Here is a 14,860-nt window from a genome sequence, read left to right on the forward strand (position 1 = left end):
GTCAATGACAGTGAGTGTAAGATCTATCATTATAGAATCCATGCCCAGCAAGTCATTATAGAATCCATGCCCAGCAAGTCATTATAGAATCCATGCCCAGCAAGTCTCTCTCTCTCAGACAGACAGACAGACAGACAGACAGACAGACAGACAGACAGACAGACAGACAGACAGACAGACAGACAGACAGACAGTGTAGGTGAGATGAGGATCTGCTGGCGGGTCTGAAGTCTGAGTATTCTGCTGCGTTAATGTTTAACGTCTCCACACACACACAAACACACACACACACACACACACACACACACCCAGGGTCTTATCTGGGATTTGTTTAAGATTCCTTCGATTCTCTCTGATTCCTCCCTCATTAGTGGAAATCTGTTCTCTGGGGCTGGTCGGGTCTGGAGAGCTTCACACACACACACACACACACACACACACACACACACACACACACACACACACACACCATGGTTGAGTCTGGGTCTTAGGACCAGAGGTACATGAAATGAGGGAGTTGGGGATCTCTCTCTCTTTTCCCTCAGCAGTCTGTATTTCTGCTCTGAGGACTTGTTTGTCTGGTTGGCAGATCTGTGTTTGTGTTTCTTATCATGATACCAGTGTCCTAATAATTCACCTGAATGTCCTGACAACGTAGGGAAACAAGAACTGTTTTGAAAAGTCAGGACTTTTTTCAGGTCCTGAATTTGTTCAAATGTTATTTTAAGCTTAAGGTTTAGGGTTTTGGAGGTTAGGGTTAGGGAAAATAAACGCTTTGTGTGCGCGTGTGTGTGTGTGTGTGTGTGTGTGTGTGTGTGTGTGTGTGGATTGGCCATGGTGGTCAGACAATCACGGAGCATTGCCAAGACGACAGCTGGGCTGGCTCGGAATTCCGGTGCATCTGAGCTGGGATTGGGATCGCAGGGGAGCGTCTGCCTAGGATGGACACACACACACACACACAGAGAGGAGGGCATCGCAGGGGAGCATCTGTCTGGATCAGGGGAGGGATGAGAGGAGAGGTGAAGGGTTGATTAGGGGGGTGAGATGTCACAGGGTTTAAAGGGGGAGAATGGAGAGATGCAGCCTCTAGTCTGAGCAGAGAGAATCAACATGTCATCAATGAACGACAACACAGAGACACTCAGCCCATCTCTTTCTGTCTCCTCTTCCCTCCCTTTTTCTCATTCCTCTTCTTTTTTGATAGCATCATAAGGAGAGGAGGAATAGAAAGCGATAGGCAGAGAGGGGGGGGGGGGGGGCTGAAATGACCCCTAGCAGTGTTCAGATCTATAAAGTAAAGTCGGGTTGGAACACCAACAGAAAGCCTCAACATGCAACTGTCTTCCTTTACAATGTAAAGCCACAGTCTGAGTTCTCCAGCTATTTCAATGAATGAAGTTTATCCTTCGATTTGATGTTGGCCTGCTTACAGAGTGTGGCTTTAATGACCACATTTTCACTTCATATTATCTTTTAGTTTTCTCTCTCTCTATTTCCTCCCTCTCTCTTTCTGAGCTGGAACCATAAGCATGTCCGTCACACTGGCCTTAATCTCTGAGTTCGCAGCTGCCAACGGTGGGTTTGTGTGTGTGTGTGTGTGTGTGTGTGTGTGTGTGTGTGTGTGCGTGCGCGCGCTCATGAGGGCATACATATGAGTTAGGACAAATCTGTCCAATTCAGTCATTATTTTGCTCACCTTTGTGTGTGTACGTGTTCGTATGCACGCCTGTGTGAAGCCTGGAGCTCAAGTTACACTCCCAGACAAAAGGCCTCTTTCACCCTGCCCTTTATGTGAGGAAACACACACACCGCTCTGTACAAGACTGTTGCCCCTGTTGCACAGTATTTCATTATACCCCCCTTTCCTCTCCTGTCTTTCCCTTTTTCCTAGGAATCTGTGGTTTCCCCCCTACCTCTACACAGACACTCACACTCCCCCAGGCGTGGCTCATTAGCCCATTCTTTAAACAGGTGGGCCATGTTTGGCAGAGACCCCCAACACACACACGCTCACATCACTCATCCTTCCCCTCCCTCTCCCCAGGGAAAACCCTCAGTCCCCTGACCGAATCTCTTATCCAGCCCCAGGCTTCTCTCCGGGCCCAGGAAGCACAAGGCCGGATGGCTGTTGACTCATCTGTCTGCCTGTAACAAGCAGAAATGCATTGTGTCTAAATGGTATTTATGCCTGTAGGGCTCTTCCCTCTTTCTGCCACTCTCTCTGCCTCTTCTTTGTTTGGACTAGACTTGACTATTACCTCTTGAGGTTATTTCGGTAATAAGGTTAGGTGGGTGCTGGCGAGGGGGCAGACAGACTGTCTTATCGGATTGGTTTAGGGGATCATCCCCTTGTTAAGTAAGTATGTCGTTTATTATAGAACAGTGTTTAAACACACTCACCATGTCCTACCTGTTCCACGCCACTGACAGACTAGTGGTAATACTACAGAAGGAAGGAAGGAAGGAAGGAAGGAAGGAAGGAAGGAAGGAAGGAAGGAAGGAAGGAAGGAAGGAAGGAAGGAAATAAAGGACGAGGGGAGGGGAGTAGAGGAAGAGGTGGGGAGGTCTAGAGTGTTTAAATGTTAAATACCTTATCACTCCAATTTCACACTCCCGTCTCCAGCCACGATATGACACACACTAATCCTGGCCTGAGGGAAGGGGTGTGCGTGTGTCATTAACGCCATCTGTCACTCTGGTAACCTCATTAAGCAGTCCTTAATTACCCCAACCTACCTTAAAGCCAGTCAGTCACTCACCTCTCCCCTCCTGCCTTTAACTCCCTCCTCATCCCTAACGCTGTGTGTGTGTGTGTGTGTGTGTGTGTGTGTGTGTGTGTGTGTGTGTGTGTGTGTGTGTGTGTGTGTGTGTGTGTGCGTGTGTGTTTGCTGGGGAAAATACCTAAAACAAGCTGTTTCTTGCTGCTTGCCTGCCCCAGATACTGAGGTCAAGGGAATCAGTTTACACACACCCTGATGACAAGGGCTGATATCATCAGAATGTACAGCTAGTACATTCCACTGGCTCCGAATCCCACAGTCTGAGAGGCCTGAGGAGAGGAGACAGGCCAAGGGCTTTCCCTAGAAAGAACTACACACACACACACACACACACACACACACACTTTGATACTTTTCCCATACACACATATTTGGTTATGGTTACAGGAATAAATGTTGGCAGTTCACTCTTGCTCTCCCCCTCTCTCTCTCTCTTCATGTGTAAATATGAGTTTGGATTGACTTATCTCTGCCGCCAAAGAAATAAGCAGCTTAATACAACTCCAGCCAGACAGACGGTGTGCGGATGTTTCCCTTTCCTTGCTTAGAGGGGAAATGTCTTTTGACGGTAGGTGAGGACAAAAACATTTGGGAGAAATGTTTTCTCTGCATATTTCATTTTTTTAATGCAGAATGTTGCAGTGATTTGAGTAAGATAACGAGGATAGAGAGATAAACAGGAAGAAGACCGGGAGGTAGGATAGAGAGATAAACAGGAAGAAGACAGGGAGGTAGGATAGAGAGAGAAACAGGAAGAAGACAGGGAGGTAGGATAGAGAGATAAACAGGAAGAAGACAGGGAGGTAGGATAGAGAGATACACAGGAAGAAGACAGGGAGGTAGGATAGAGAGATACACAGGAAGAAGACAGGGAGGTAGGATAGAGAGAGAAACAGGAAGAAGACAGGGAGGTAGGATAGAGAGATAAACAGGAAGAAGACAGGGAGGTAGGATAGAGAGATAAACAGGAAGAAGACAGGGAGGTAGGATAGAGAGATTAACAGGAAGAAGACAGGGAGGTAGGATAGAGAGATAAACAGGAAGAAGACAGGGAGGTAGGATAGAGAGATAAACAGGAAGAAGACAGGGAGGTAGGATAGAGAGATAAACAGGAAGAAGACCGGGAGGTAGGATAGAGAGATAAACAGGAAGAAGACAGGGAGGTAGGATAGAGAGAGAAACAGGAAGAAGACAGGGAGGTAGGATAGAGAGATAAACAGGAAGAAGACAGGGAGGTAGGATAGAGAGAGAAACAGGAAGAAGACAGGGAGGTAGGATAGATAGATAAACAGGAAGAAGACAGGGAGGTAGGATAGAGAGATACACAGGAAGAAGACAGGGAGGTAGGATAGAGAGAGAAACAGGAAGAAGACAGGGAGGTAGGATAGAGAGATAAACAGGAAGAAGACAGGGAGGTAGGATAGAGAGATACACAGGAAGAAGACAGGGAGGTAGGATAGAGAGAGAAACAGGAAGAAGACAGGGAGGTAGGATAGAGAGATAAACAGGAAGAAGACAGGGAGGTAGGATAGAGAGATAAACAGGAAGAAGACAGGGAGGTAGGATAGAGAGATTAACAGGAAGAAGACAGGGAGGTAGGATAGAGAGATAAACAGGAAGAAGACAGGGAGGTAGGATAGAGAGATAAACAGGAAGAAGACAGGGAGGTAGGATAGAGAGATAAACAGGAAGAAGACAGGGAGGTAGGATAGAGAGATAAACAGGAAGAAGACAGGGAGGTAGGATAGAGAGATAAACAGGAAGAAGACAGGGAGGTAGGATAGAGATTGAGATGAGAGGATGGAGGGAGAGAAGGATAAAGAAGGAGGGAGGATAGAGAGAAAGGAAAAGGAAGGGGGATGGAGCGATAAGAGAGTGGGGATTGAGGGTGAGGAGAAGGATGAAGAGGGATGGAGAATAAAGTGAGAGAGAAAGAAAGGGAGACAGGGAGAGGAGGGAGGAGAGCAAGAGAGAAGCCAGAGGTTTGTGTTCTGGAGCAGGAAGCTGAGATTTCCACAGGAGACAAGGCCTGTGTGTTTCCTTAAGATAACATGGAGACCTGCACTGGTAGAATACACACACACATACACACACACTCCAGTAGCCGATCCCACTACAGGCGGCTTCAAGCCAGGGTTGAAAGCAGATTGAATTCCTTGCCGGATATTTGTTCCTTTATATTATTATACAACAAAGACAACAACGTTGCATGTATGCATTTCTTTATTTCGTTGCGTTTCTTTTGTAGCTGGTGATATGGCTGAGCCTTCTGACGGCTTTTCTCATTAGAACAGAAGCCATAACTTTGATAAATCACCCTGGCTCCTGGCCTCCACTGCTCTCACAGAATTACAAAACTAATTGAACATTCTTCAACTTCGCCCACTCTTTCTCTCCTCACATTTCTCTCTCTTTCTCCTTCTCTTTCTTTGCTACATTCTCTAGCTCACGTTCTCTCACTTTCTCAGTCAATATACAGTGTGTGTGTGTGTGTGTGTGTGTGTGTGTGTGTGTGTGTGTGTGTGTGTGTGAGAGAGAGAGAGAGGGAGAAACATGTCCGGTAATCAAGGACTGTACTGTAAGGGGGACTTTTTTGTGAGTAATACTGGCTTCTTCTAGTGAGGGGATGGGGAGTTGGTGTGCATGCGTGTCTGTGAGATTCTTCAAAGATCAGACTCCATTCCCCATGTTGTGATGCCCTATCACTGTCCATGTGTGTGTGTGTGTGTGTGTGTGTGTGTGTGTGTGTGTGTGTGTGTGTGTAGCCCATTCCATAGATTCCTGTCAGGAGCTCTGAGTTATCTGTAGACATTGATGATGTGATACAACCAGTAGGACAGGATGAGGAGTGTCTCTACACCACGATGGGGTAAACACAATAACACATCACGGGAAAAACATCCTCTCTCTCATGGGCACACACACACACACACACACACACACACACACACACACACACACACACACACACACACACACACACAGGTATGTCAGGTGGCTCAGTGGGGTTCGTCTTCCTCTAGAGTATCAACCCTGCTGTTGAGAGATGACTCATACTGCATCGGGGGATGGTGTGTGTGAGTGTGTGTGTGTGTGTGTGTGTGAGAGAGAGAGAGAGAGAGAGAGAGAGAGATTGTGTGTGAGGGTGTTTGTACTGTGATGTGCCTGTGCCAGCAGATTCCTGCACCGTAGCCTGAACACTGACCCTAGCCAATCTGTCTGTCTCTCTCCTCTCTCTCTCTCCCCCCTCTCTCTCACTCTTCCCCCTCCAACTCCTCTCTCTCTCTTCCCCCTCTCCTCCCTCTCTCTCCGCTCACTCTCCCCCCTCTCTCCCTCCCCTCTCTCTCTTCCCTCTCTCTCTCTCTCCCCCTCTCTCTCTTCCCTCTCTCTCTCCCCCTCTCTCTCTTCCCCCTCTCTCTCTCCCCGCCTCTCTCTCTCCCCCCTCTCGCTCTTCCCCCTCTCCTCTCTCTTTCTCCCCCTCTCTCTCTCTCCCTCCTCTCTCTCTCCTCTCTCTACCCCCCTCTCTCTCTTCCCTCCTCTCTCCCTCTCCACCCCTCTCTCTCTCCCCTCCTCCCTCTCTCTCCCTCCCCTCCTCTCTCTCCCCTCCTCTCTCTCTCCCCCTCTCCCCCCTCTTTCTCTCTCCCCCTCTCTCTTTCTCTTCCCTCTCTCTCTCCCCTCCTCTCTCCCCCCCTCTCTCCCCTCTCTCTCTACCCTCCTCTCTCTCTCTTCCCCCTGGTTCCAATGAGTTTTATTTCCCAGGGATCTAAACCATAGTAACAAACCATTGCAAACACTGCCACCCTTTGGCTATTTGTGGAACTACACAGTATGTTATATCAGTTCATCCAGTATGTCTAACCTCTCTCTCTCCCTCATCATTCTTCTCTCTCCTCTTTTAGGAAATTCTACTACATAACCCTCTTAAGGGACCCAGTGTCTCGGTACCTCAGCGAATGGAGACACGTCCAGAGGGGCGCGACGTGGAAGACCTCATTACACATGTGTGATGGACGAACCCCTACGCCGGAGGAACTACCAGCCTGCTACGAGGGTTCTGATTGGTCAGGATGTACCTTGCAGCAGTTCATGGACTGTCCTTATAACCTGGCCAATAACAGACAGGTGAGAGACTAATAAATGGACACACACACACACGCACACACGCGCACACACACACGTTTGGATAGAATAGACTAATTTTATGGTCCACACAATGTTGAAATGTACTAACCTCCCCTTACCTTTTCCTATAGGTTCGTATGCTAGCGGACCTGAGCCTGGTAGGCTGCTACAACATGTCTACAGTCCCAGAGCAGAGGCGTTCTCAGCTGTTATTAGACTCCGCTAAGAAGAACCTGAGGGACATGGCCTTCTTCGGCCTGACAGAGTACCAGAGGAAAACCCAGTTCCTGTTTGAACGTACCTTCAGACTGAGGTTCATACGACCCTTTATGCAATACAACAGCACCAGAGCGGCCGGAGTGGATTTGGACAACACTACGGTGTGTGTGTGTGTGTGTGTGTGTGTGTATGTGTATGCGTGTGTGTATGCGTGTGTGTGTATGTGTGTGTGTGTGTGTGTGTGTGTTGCCATTTGGAACATGTTATCAGTTATCACACCAGGATACTGTGCTGTTTTCCACCATATATTGGCTGTACTTGGTTGTTAAATTGTTGAACCAAGTTGAACAGACAATTCCCCACCACCCACAGATGTTTGCATCAGGACTGTCAGCTGACACCCTCCCTCCCTCTCTGTACTCCAGGTGCAGCGCATCGAGGAGCTGAATGAGCTGGACATGAGGCTGTATGATTACGCCAGAGACCTGTTCCAGCAGAGATACCAGTACACCAGGCAGCAGGAACGACGGCTGCAACGACTCAGGACCCACAACCAGAACCACAACGGTCAGGGGCTAGGGGTCGAGGGTCAAGGCCTGGGAGTGGGCCTGTGGCCTTCTAGATCCAAACTAACCCCTGGACCAGGAGAGGGAGAAGTGGAGGACCCAGAGGATGGGGAGGTGGGAGGGAGGTTACCGACGGAAGACTATATGAACCAGATAATTAAGCTTTGGTAACGCACACACACTCATCGGAGGTTAGAGGTCAGGGGTGAAAGTGTATAGGGTAGTTATGGAGACTGAAGTAGAGGAATGGATTGAATGTCGCTGATAACTGACTTTCATCGTTCCCTCTCTCTCGCTCTCCCTTGCCTCCTCTTCTTTCTCTCTCTGGTACCCCACGTAAAGTGCGCGGTGAAAGAAACGATAGTGGTGAAACTCCCAGAAATCCCTTGAAACGGACCTCTTTACTTCCTGGATGTATAGCTCCAATCAGAGAGCAGAGCTTTGAGCTATTGGACAGAAAGTTTTCCTTTGGCTGAGCTGAACCAAGAAAATGAAAATGTAACATTTACAGAAAAAAGTCTACATAAAGCAAGAGTTGGACTATGTATAAAAAGCTTTTTGCTTGGAAATCAGCCACCATTTCAGACATGAAAATTGGGGCGGCAGGGTCGCCTAATGGTTAGAGTGTGTTGGGACTAGTAACCAATTGGTTGCAAGATCGAATCCCTGAGCTGACAAGGTAAAATTCTGTCGTTCTGCCCCTGAACAAGGCAGCTAACCCACTGTTCCTAGGCGGTCATTGAAAATAACAATTTGTTCTTAACTGACATGCCTAGTTAAATAAATGAACATGTGTCTTAGTGACGCAATTCTCAGTTTAGAACTACTATGTTTATTATTATATCGGTTTTATGTGTTTTTTTAAAAGCAGCATTGTGATGACACTGAGACCAATGTTACTGCCTACAGAAAGTGATTATTTTATTTGTATGTTTTTTAAAGGAAATGTAACCGATAGATGGACGTACCATGGACCATAGCCATTATTTTAAAATGATGGGGACGTTATGCATATATGTGTGTAGACAACTGGGTAGATATCCATCCAAATTACATCCTATTCCCTTTGTGGGGCACTACTTCCATTCCAACACCTTATTATTCCTTATGTAGTGTGCTACTTCTGGCGCCCTATTCCCTATATAGTGCACTACTTTTCATCAGAGCCCTATGTGGCCCTATAAGGAATAGGGTGTGGTTTGAGACGTGGCCATGGATGTGATGAATGTTAGAGCTGATCTGATGCAGTGTAAATGGAACTGAGCCCAACCCTACTTCTGATTGGTAGTTAGTGCCTCTCAGGACAGGCATGATGACTATTAGACCTACCTGATATTTCAGGCTCACACCACTTTTTTGACTACTTTTCCACTGTGTTTCTGTGTGTGTCTCTCTGTGTGCACATACACATGTAAATAGTGTAAATAGTGTGTATGCATTTGTAAATATCCTGTGTGATTGTGTGTGAGATAGAGAGAATTGCAGTAGCATTGCTGTGTGATTGACTTGCTATATGACCAATCTCTTACCATAGTGTTAGAGGCCTGAAGGGGAACCCTTTTCATGTATTCTTAACATGGAGGGAGAGACACACTCACACAGAGACGAATGCTTGAGGTAGACGTTTCCCTTAACTGTAGGTCACCTTGATATCTGACAAAATCAAATTATACCAGGCCATACTGCTATAAACTTTCTTTACAATCTTATCGCTTACACTAGTGTCTTAAATATTTCCGTTGAATGAAATTGAATATTTCCCATCACAAACGTTTACTTCCTGTGTGTCTCAACTCGTTTTTGGAATGTTCTGCCGATGGTGTCCTGTTCCCACTATCAGCGTCATTCAGGAAATGATCTTATGATTGCAATAACGGATCATCAAACCACTAATTAAAATATTCCATTTTTGAAAAACTACCCCTTGTTTTTGTGTTATTTCCAACATTGGTGCACTCATATACTGTATATGTTATATTTTCTCTCTCTAGTTCTTTTTCCCATTCTCTCACACACACACACAGTAAAACTGCAGAACCGTGACCTCAGAAAACAGCCGGTTCCCTCTTAATGACAGCCTTGGTCCTGTCAACACTGATCTACTGTCTAATTCAATCGACACACACGTGAACACACACCTCCATCCAAGGCCAGCCGGAACAGCCTGTGGCTTGAGTGGAGGGGAGTAAATTACACTTCATGTTCTTGGTGGATTGAGGAGAGGAGGAGGAAGAGTGGGTGGGTTAGAGGGAGCCAGGATGAGGCAGAGTGGGTAAGGGATCAAGTAGAGTCAGGTCGTTAGAGGTGAGGTAGAAGGAGCCAGGATGAGGCAGAGTGGGTAAGGGATCAAGTAGAGTCAGGTCGTTAGAGGTGAGGTAGAAGGAGCCAGGATGAGGCAGAGTGGGTAAGGGATCAAGTAGAGTCAGGTCGTTAGAGGTGAGGTAGAAGGAGCCAGGATGAGGCAGAGTGGGTAAGGGATCAAGTAGAGTCAGGTCGTTAGAGGTGAGGTGGAGGGAGCCAGGATGAGGCAGAGTGGGTAAGGGATCAAGTAGAGTCAGGTTGTTAGAGGTGAGGTAGAAGGAGCCAGGATGAGGCAGAGTGGGTAAGGGATAAAGTAGAGTCAGGTCGTTAGAGGTGAGGTAGAGGGAGCCAGGATGAGGCAGAGTGGGTAAGGGATCAAGTAGAGTCAAGTCGTTAGAGGTGAGGTGGAGGGAGCCAGGATGAGGCAGAGTGGGTAAGGGATAAAGTAGAGTCAGGTCGTTAGAGGTGAGGTAGGGAAGGGAAGAGCAGTTATAAGGACAGGATAGGGAACAAGGGAAGAGCAGTTATAAGGACAGGAGAGGGAACCAGGGAAGAGCAGTTATAAGGACAGGAGAGGGAACCAGGGAAGAGCAGTTAAGGACAGGAGAGGGAACCAGGGAAGAGCAGTTATAAGGACAGGATAGGGAACAAGGGAAGAGCAGTTATAAGGACAGGAGAGGGAACCAGGGAAGAGCAGTTAAGGACAGGAGAGGGAACCAGGGAAGAGCAGTTATAAGGACAGGATAGGGAACAAGGGAAGAGCAGTTATAAGGACAGGAGAGGGAACCAGGGAAGAGCAGTTATAAGGACAGGAGAGGGAACCAGGGAAGAGCAGTTATAAGGACAGGAGAGGGAGCCAGGGAAGAGCAGTTATAAGGACAGGAGAGGGAGCCAGGGAAGAGCAGTTATAAGGACAGGAGAGGGAGCCAGGGAAGAGCAATTATAAGGACAGGATAGGGAACAAGGGAAGAGCAGTTATAAGGACAGGAGAGGGAAGCAGGGAAGAGCAGTTATAAGGACAGGAGAGGGAGCCAGGGACGAGCAGTTATAAGGACAGGGCAGGGAGCCAGGGAAGAGCAGTTATAAGGACAGGAGAGGGAACCAGGGAAGAGCAGTTATAAGGACAGGAGAGGGAACCAGGGAAGAGCAGTTATAAGGACAGGAGAGGGAACCAGGGAAGAGCAGTTATAAGCAGCTTCATGATTCATATTTTTTTTAACCATTTATTTAACTAAGCAAGTCAGTTAAGAACAAATTCTTATTTACAATGACAGCCTAACACAGACAACACTGGGCCAATTGTGCACCACCCTATGGGACTACCAATCACAGCCAGATGTGATAAAGCCTGGATTCGAACCAGGTACTATAGTAACACCTCTTGCACTGAGATCCAGTTCCTTAGACCACTGTGCCACTCAGGAGCCCAATATAGCAACCTAGTGATCTTTGATTGATTGATTTTATTTGCCAGTTTAAAAAAACACAAGAATACGTACATTTTAAAAACAATAAAGGGGAAGTCAGAGACTTATTTCCATTGTAGCCCCAAAAGTGCACGGACCTCTGACAACACAGGGCTGGGCAATATTTCCCTGGATAGAGAGTACATGGTGGACTATACTATACTCCATGTCTATGATCTCTGATTGGCCCTTTGTGTCAGTACACACAGACCCTGGTTCGCTGTCATTCCAAGAGCAGACAAGTAAAACCAGCAGTAATGGGTGAGATGCAGCGGACTGGAATACAAGAGATAATACAAGCGACAATACAAGCGACAATACAAGCGATAATACAAGCGATAATACAAGCGATAATACAAGCGATAATGCAAGAGATGCAGAAGGCTGGAATACAAGAGATAATACAAGCGACAATACAAGCGATAATACAAGCGATAATACAAGAGATGCAGAAGGCTGGAATACAAGAGATAATACAAGCGACAATACAAGCGATAATACAAGCGATAATACAAGAGATGCAGAAGGCTGGAATACAAGAGATAATACAAGCGACAATACAAGCGACAATACAAGCGATAATACAAGCGATAATACAAGCGATAATGCAAGAGATGCAGAAGGCTGGAATACAAGAGATAATACAAGAGATGCAGCAGGCTGGAATACAAGAGATAATACAAGAGAGAATACAAGCGACAATACAAGCGATAATACAAGCGATGCAGAAGGCTGGAATAGAAGAGATAATACAAGAGATGCAGCAGGCTGGAATACAAGAGATAATACAAGAGATGCAGCAGGCTGGAATACAAGAGATAACGGCTTAGGAGCAACTCTCCTATCTATCACGTGTGGATTCTTCTAAAGGACAGTGAAAGACGGGCCATACCGTGACTTACCATCTCATCAGGGCCCCAGCCATCCTACGAGGTCGAGGCTAAATCGTACCCCTGTGACAGCGAGTTTATAGAGGGTCCTAAAAAGAACAGCCCATAGTCTGTGTCTGTATTGCTCGTTAACGTCAAATAAATATACAGTAGAGCCCCACTGACACCCAGTGTCACGTTCTTTCAAAATCGAACCCAGAAGCAGACCAGGACAAGGAGAGTAGGAAGAAGGCGAGTATTTATTTACAAGTGAATGTGAATGGGTAGATATATCCAGGTGGCATAGGGGGCAGAGGTGAGTTGATGGGAGTAAATAGGTGGATCCAATGGGGGAGCGGAATCCTCCGACGACCAGGCGGGAATGGGGTAAATGATCCGGGTGAGTAACTGAAGACAGAACAAAACGGAGATAAGTTTAAGGCAAGCAATACATAAAAAACAACTTCTATCCAACTTGAGGCAGATACTATGGCACAACATACTGTTCATGGCTAACGATCCGTCAGGGAATGGATGTCAGGTCCGGGCTTATGAAGAGGAGAGATGATGATCAGGACCAGGTGTGCAGATAGCTGATGGGATACAGGTGCGGGTAATCAGAACTCCCAACTGGCTACATTGCCCGGCAACCAGACAGGGTGCGTTCCAGGACGCCGGAAAAAAAACACTCCAGGACAGAACACAGGCAAAAACAGACTCAGGAAACGGGATTCGTGACACCCAGAGATGTACACTGTCCAGTCTATCTGGCCATGACCCATGGCTTGCCCTCTTGGACCCTCGGTTGAATTACCATTAATCAGACATTTATGGACACACACACACACACACACCTAACGGGAAAGCAGATGTGGGTTCGGCTGAGTCAATGGAAGCTATATGGATTACAAGTTAGAGATGAGCCGTAACGTGTTTCTCTTATATGTGATTTAATATGTTGAATAATATTAAAATTATATGCCAATATATCATCAATAACTGTGACTAGTCAGTATTAATACCAAATACAACTGCCTCCTACTCCTCGCTACAGGTTCATGTTAATGATAGTGTTCCCCGCTTCACTAGTGGTGAATTAGCTTCATGTTGGGGACCTCTCCTCACCCCCATTATACTGACATGGAGACTTTAATTAGCAAGGACTCACATGAAACCAAAGACTCACAGACACACAGTAGAGTGTGTTAATATTAATGTGAGTGAGTTTAATTGGGGTTGTTTGCACAGGGCTGGTCCTGTGTGTAACCTATAAAATGGCAGTCCTGCGAGGTGTGACAGCAGCCAGGGAGAACGCTGACCTCCCACCCCAGGGATGCCATGTTGTATTTGACCCCAAAGATGACAGCCACCTCCCATAATTCATCTGGTGACATCACCTTTCTGACAGACAAACGGCCCCTGTGGGGAGTGTGTGTGTGCGTGCATTTGTGCAGGCGTGTGTTTGTGGGGGAGGAGGGCATGTGTGGTGTGTGTATTGGTGTGTGTGAAGGTCAGGTCTGACAGGATAATTAATGGACCAGCTCTTTGTTGTATTAATATTGAATCAAACCATTGAGCTAGTACAGTCCCTCAGGAACTGACCCTCTCTCCTCTGTAATTTCTAAAGCAGACGGGGTGCAGACTGCAGGCCGGTTGCCTACCCTTCCTACAGCTGGTGGCCTGGTGCAGTCGCAATAACCTGTAGATTATGTACATTTCTTTGTCTATATTCTGTCTGTATATTTTGTCTATTGCTAGCAGCAGCACTTTACTAAGTCAAATTCTGGTATGTGAAAGTGAAGGTGATTCTGATGTGTGCACCATGGAGATGCACTGTAGAGCCCAAAAGCCTGTTTTAGCATGGGGGGGGGGGGGGGGGGGGGTGTGTGTGTGTGTGTGTGTGTGCACGCGCGTGCAAAGTCTGGGACCAGAAGGCTCCTGAACAGCTTCTACCTCCAAGCCATAAGACTGCTGAACCAGTTAATCAAATGACCACCCTGACAATCTACATTGACCCCCTTTTTATTTGCGCTGACTCTATGCACACTCACTGGACTCTACCCACACACTCACACATACTACACTGACACTCCAACACACACAAGACTACATACCACTACATACGCTCACACACACAAAACATACACACACACATGCATATTGACGCCACACACACAACCAAACTTTCACACTCTTCACATATGCTGCTGCTACTCTGTTTATTATCTTTCCTGATTGCCTTGTCACTTTCACCCCTACCTACATGTACAGTGCCTTGCGAAAGTATTCGGCCCCATTGAACTTTGTGACCTTTTGCCACATTTCAGGCTTCAAACATAAAGATATAAAACTGTATTTTTTTGTGAAGAATCAACAACAAGTGGGACACAATCATGAAGTGGAACGACATTTATTGGATATTTCAAACTTTTTTAACAAATCAAAAACTGAAAAATTGGCTGTGCAAAATTATTCAGCCCCCTTAAGTTAATACTTTGTAGCGCCACCTTTTGCTGCGATTACAGCTGTAAGTC

General features: G+C 46.7%; 1 protein-coding gene across 2 annotated transcripts in view; it reads left to right on the forward strand.

The window, feature by feature from the left end:
* The window catches only part of LOC110528787 (heparan-sulfate 6-O-sulfotransferase 1-A), a 27,520-nt gene extending 17,910 nt beyond the window's left edge, over nucleotides 1–9,610 (forward strand). The window contains exons 1-5 of one of the 2 annotated variants that reach the window (XM_036982787.1): nucleotides 3,127–3,351; nucleotides 5,549–5,652; nucleotides 6,683–6,905; nucleotides 7,037–7,285; nucleotides 7,550–9,610. In XM_036982787.1, the coding sequence (XP_036838682.1) occupies nucleotides 5,648–5,652; nucleotides 6,683–6,905; nucleotides 7,037–7,285; nucleotides 7,550–7,861 (789 nt within the window). In that variant the 5' untranslated portion in view covers nucleotides 3,127–3,351; nucleotides 5,549–5,647 and the 3' untranslated portion in view covers nucleotides 7,862–9,610. Of the gene's footprint in view, nucleotides 1–3,126; nucleotides 3,352–5,548; nucleotides 5,653–6,682; nucleotides 6,906–7,036; nucleotides 7,286–7,549 lie in introns of those variants that run through there. The other variant, XM_036982786.1, reaches the window with a different exon arrangement.
* The last annotated feature ends 5,250 nt before the right edge of the window (nucleotides 9,611–14,860 follow it).

Source organism: Oncorhynchus mykiss, chromosome 7 (assembly GCF_013265735.2).
Source record: "Oncorhynchus mykiss isolate Arlee chromosome 7, USDA_OmykA_1.1, whole genome shotgun sequence".
NCBI lineage: Eukaryota > Metazoa > Chordata > Actinopteri > Salmoniformes > Salmonidae > Oncorhynchus > Oncorhynchus mykiss.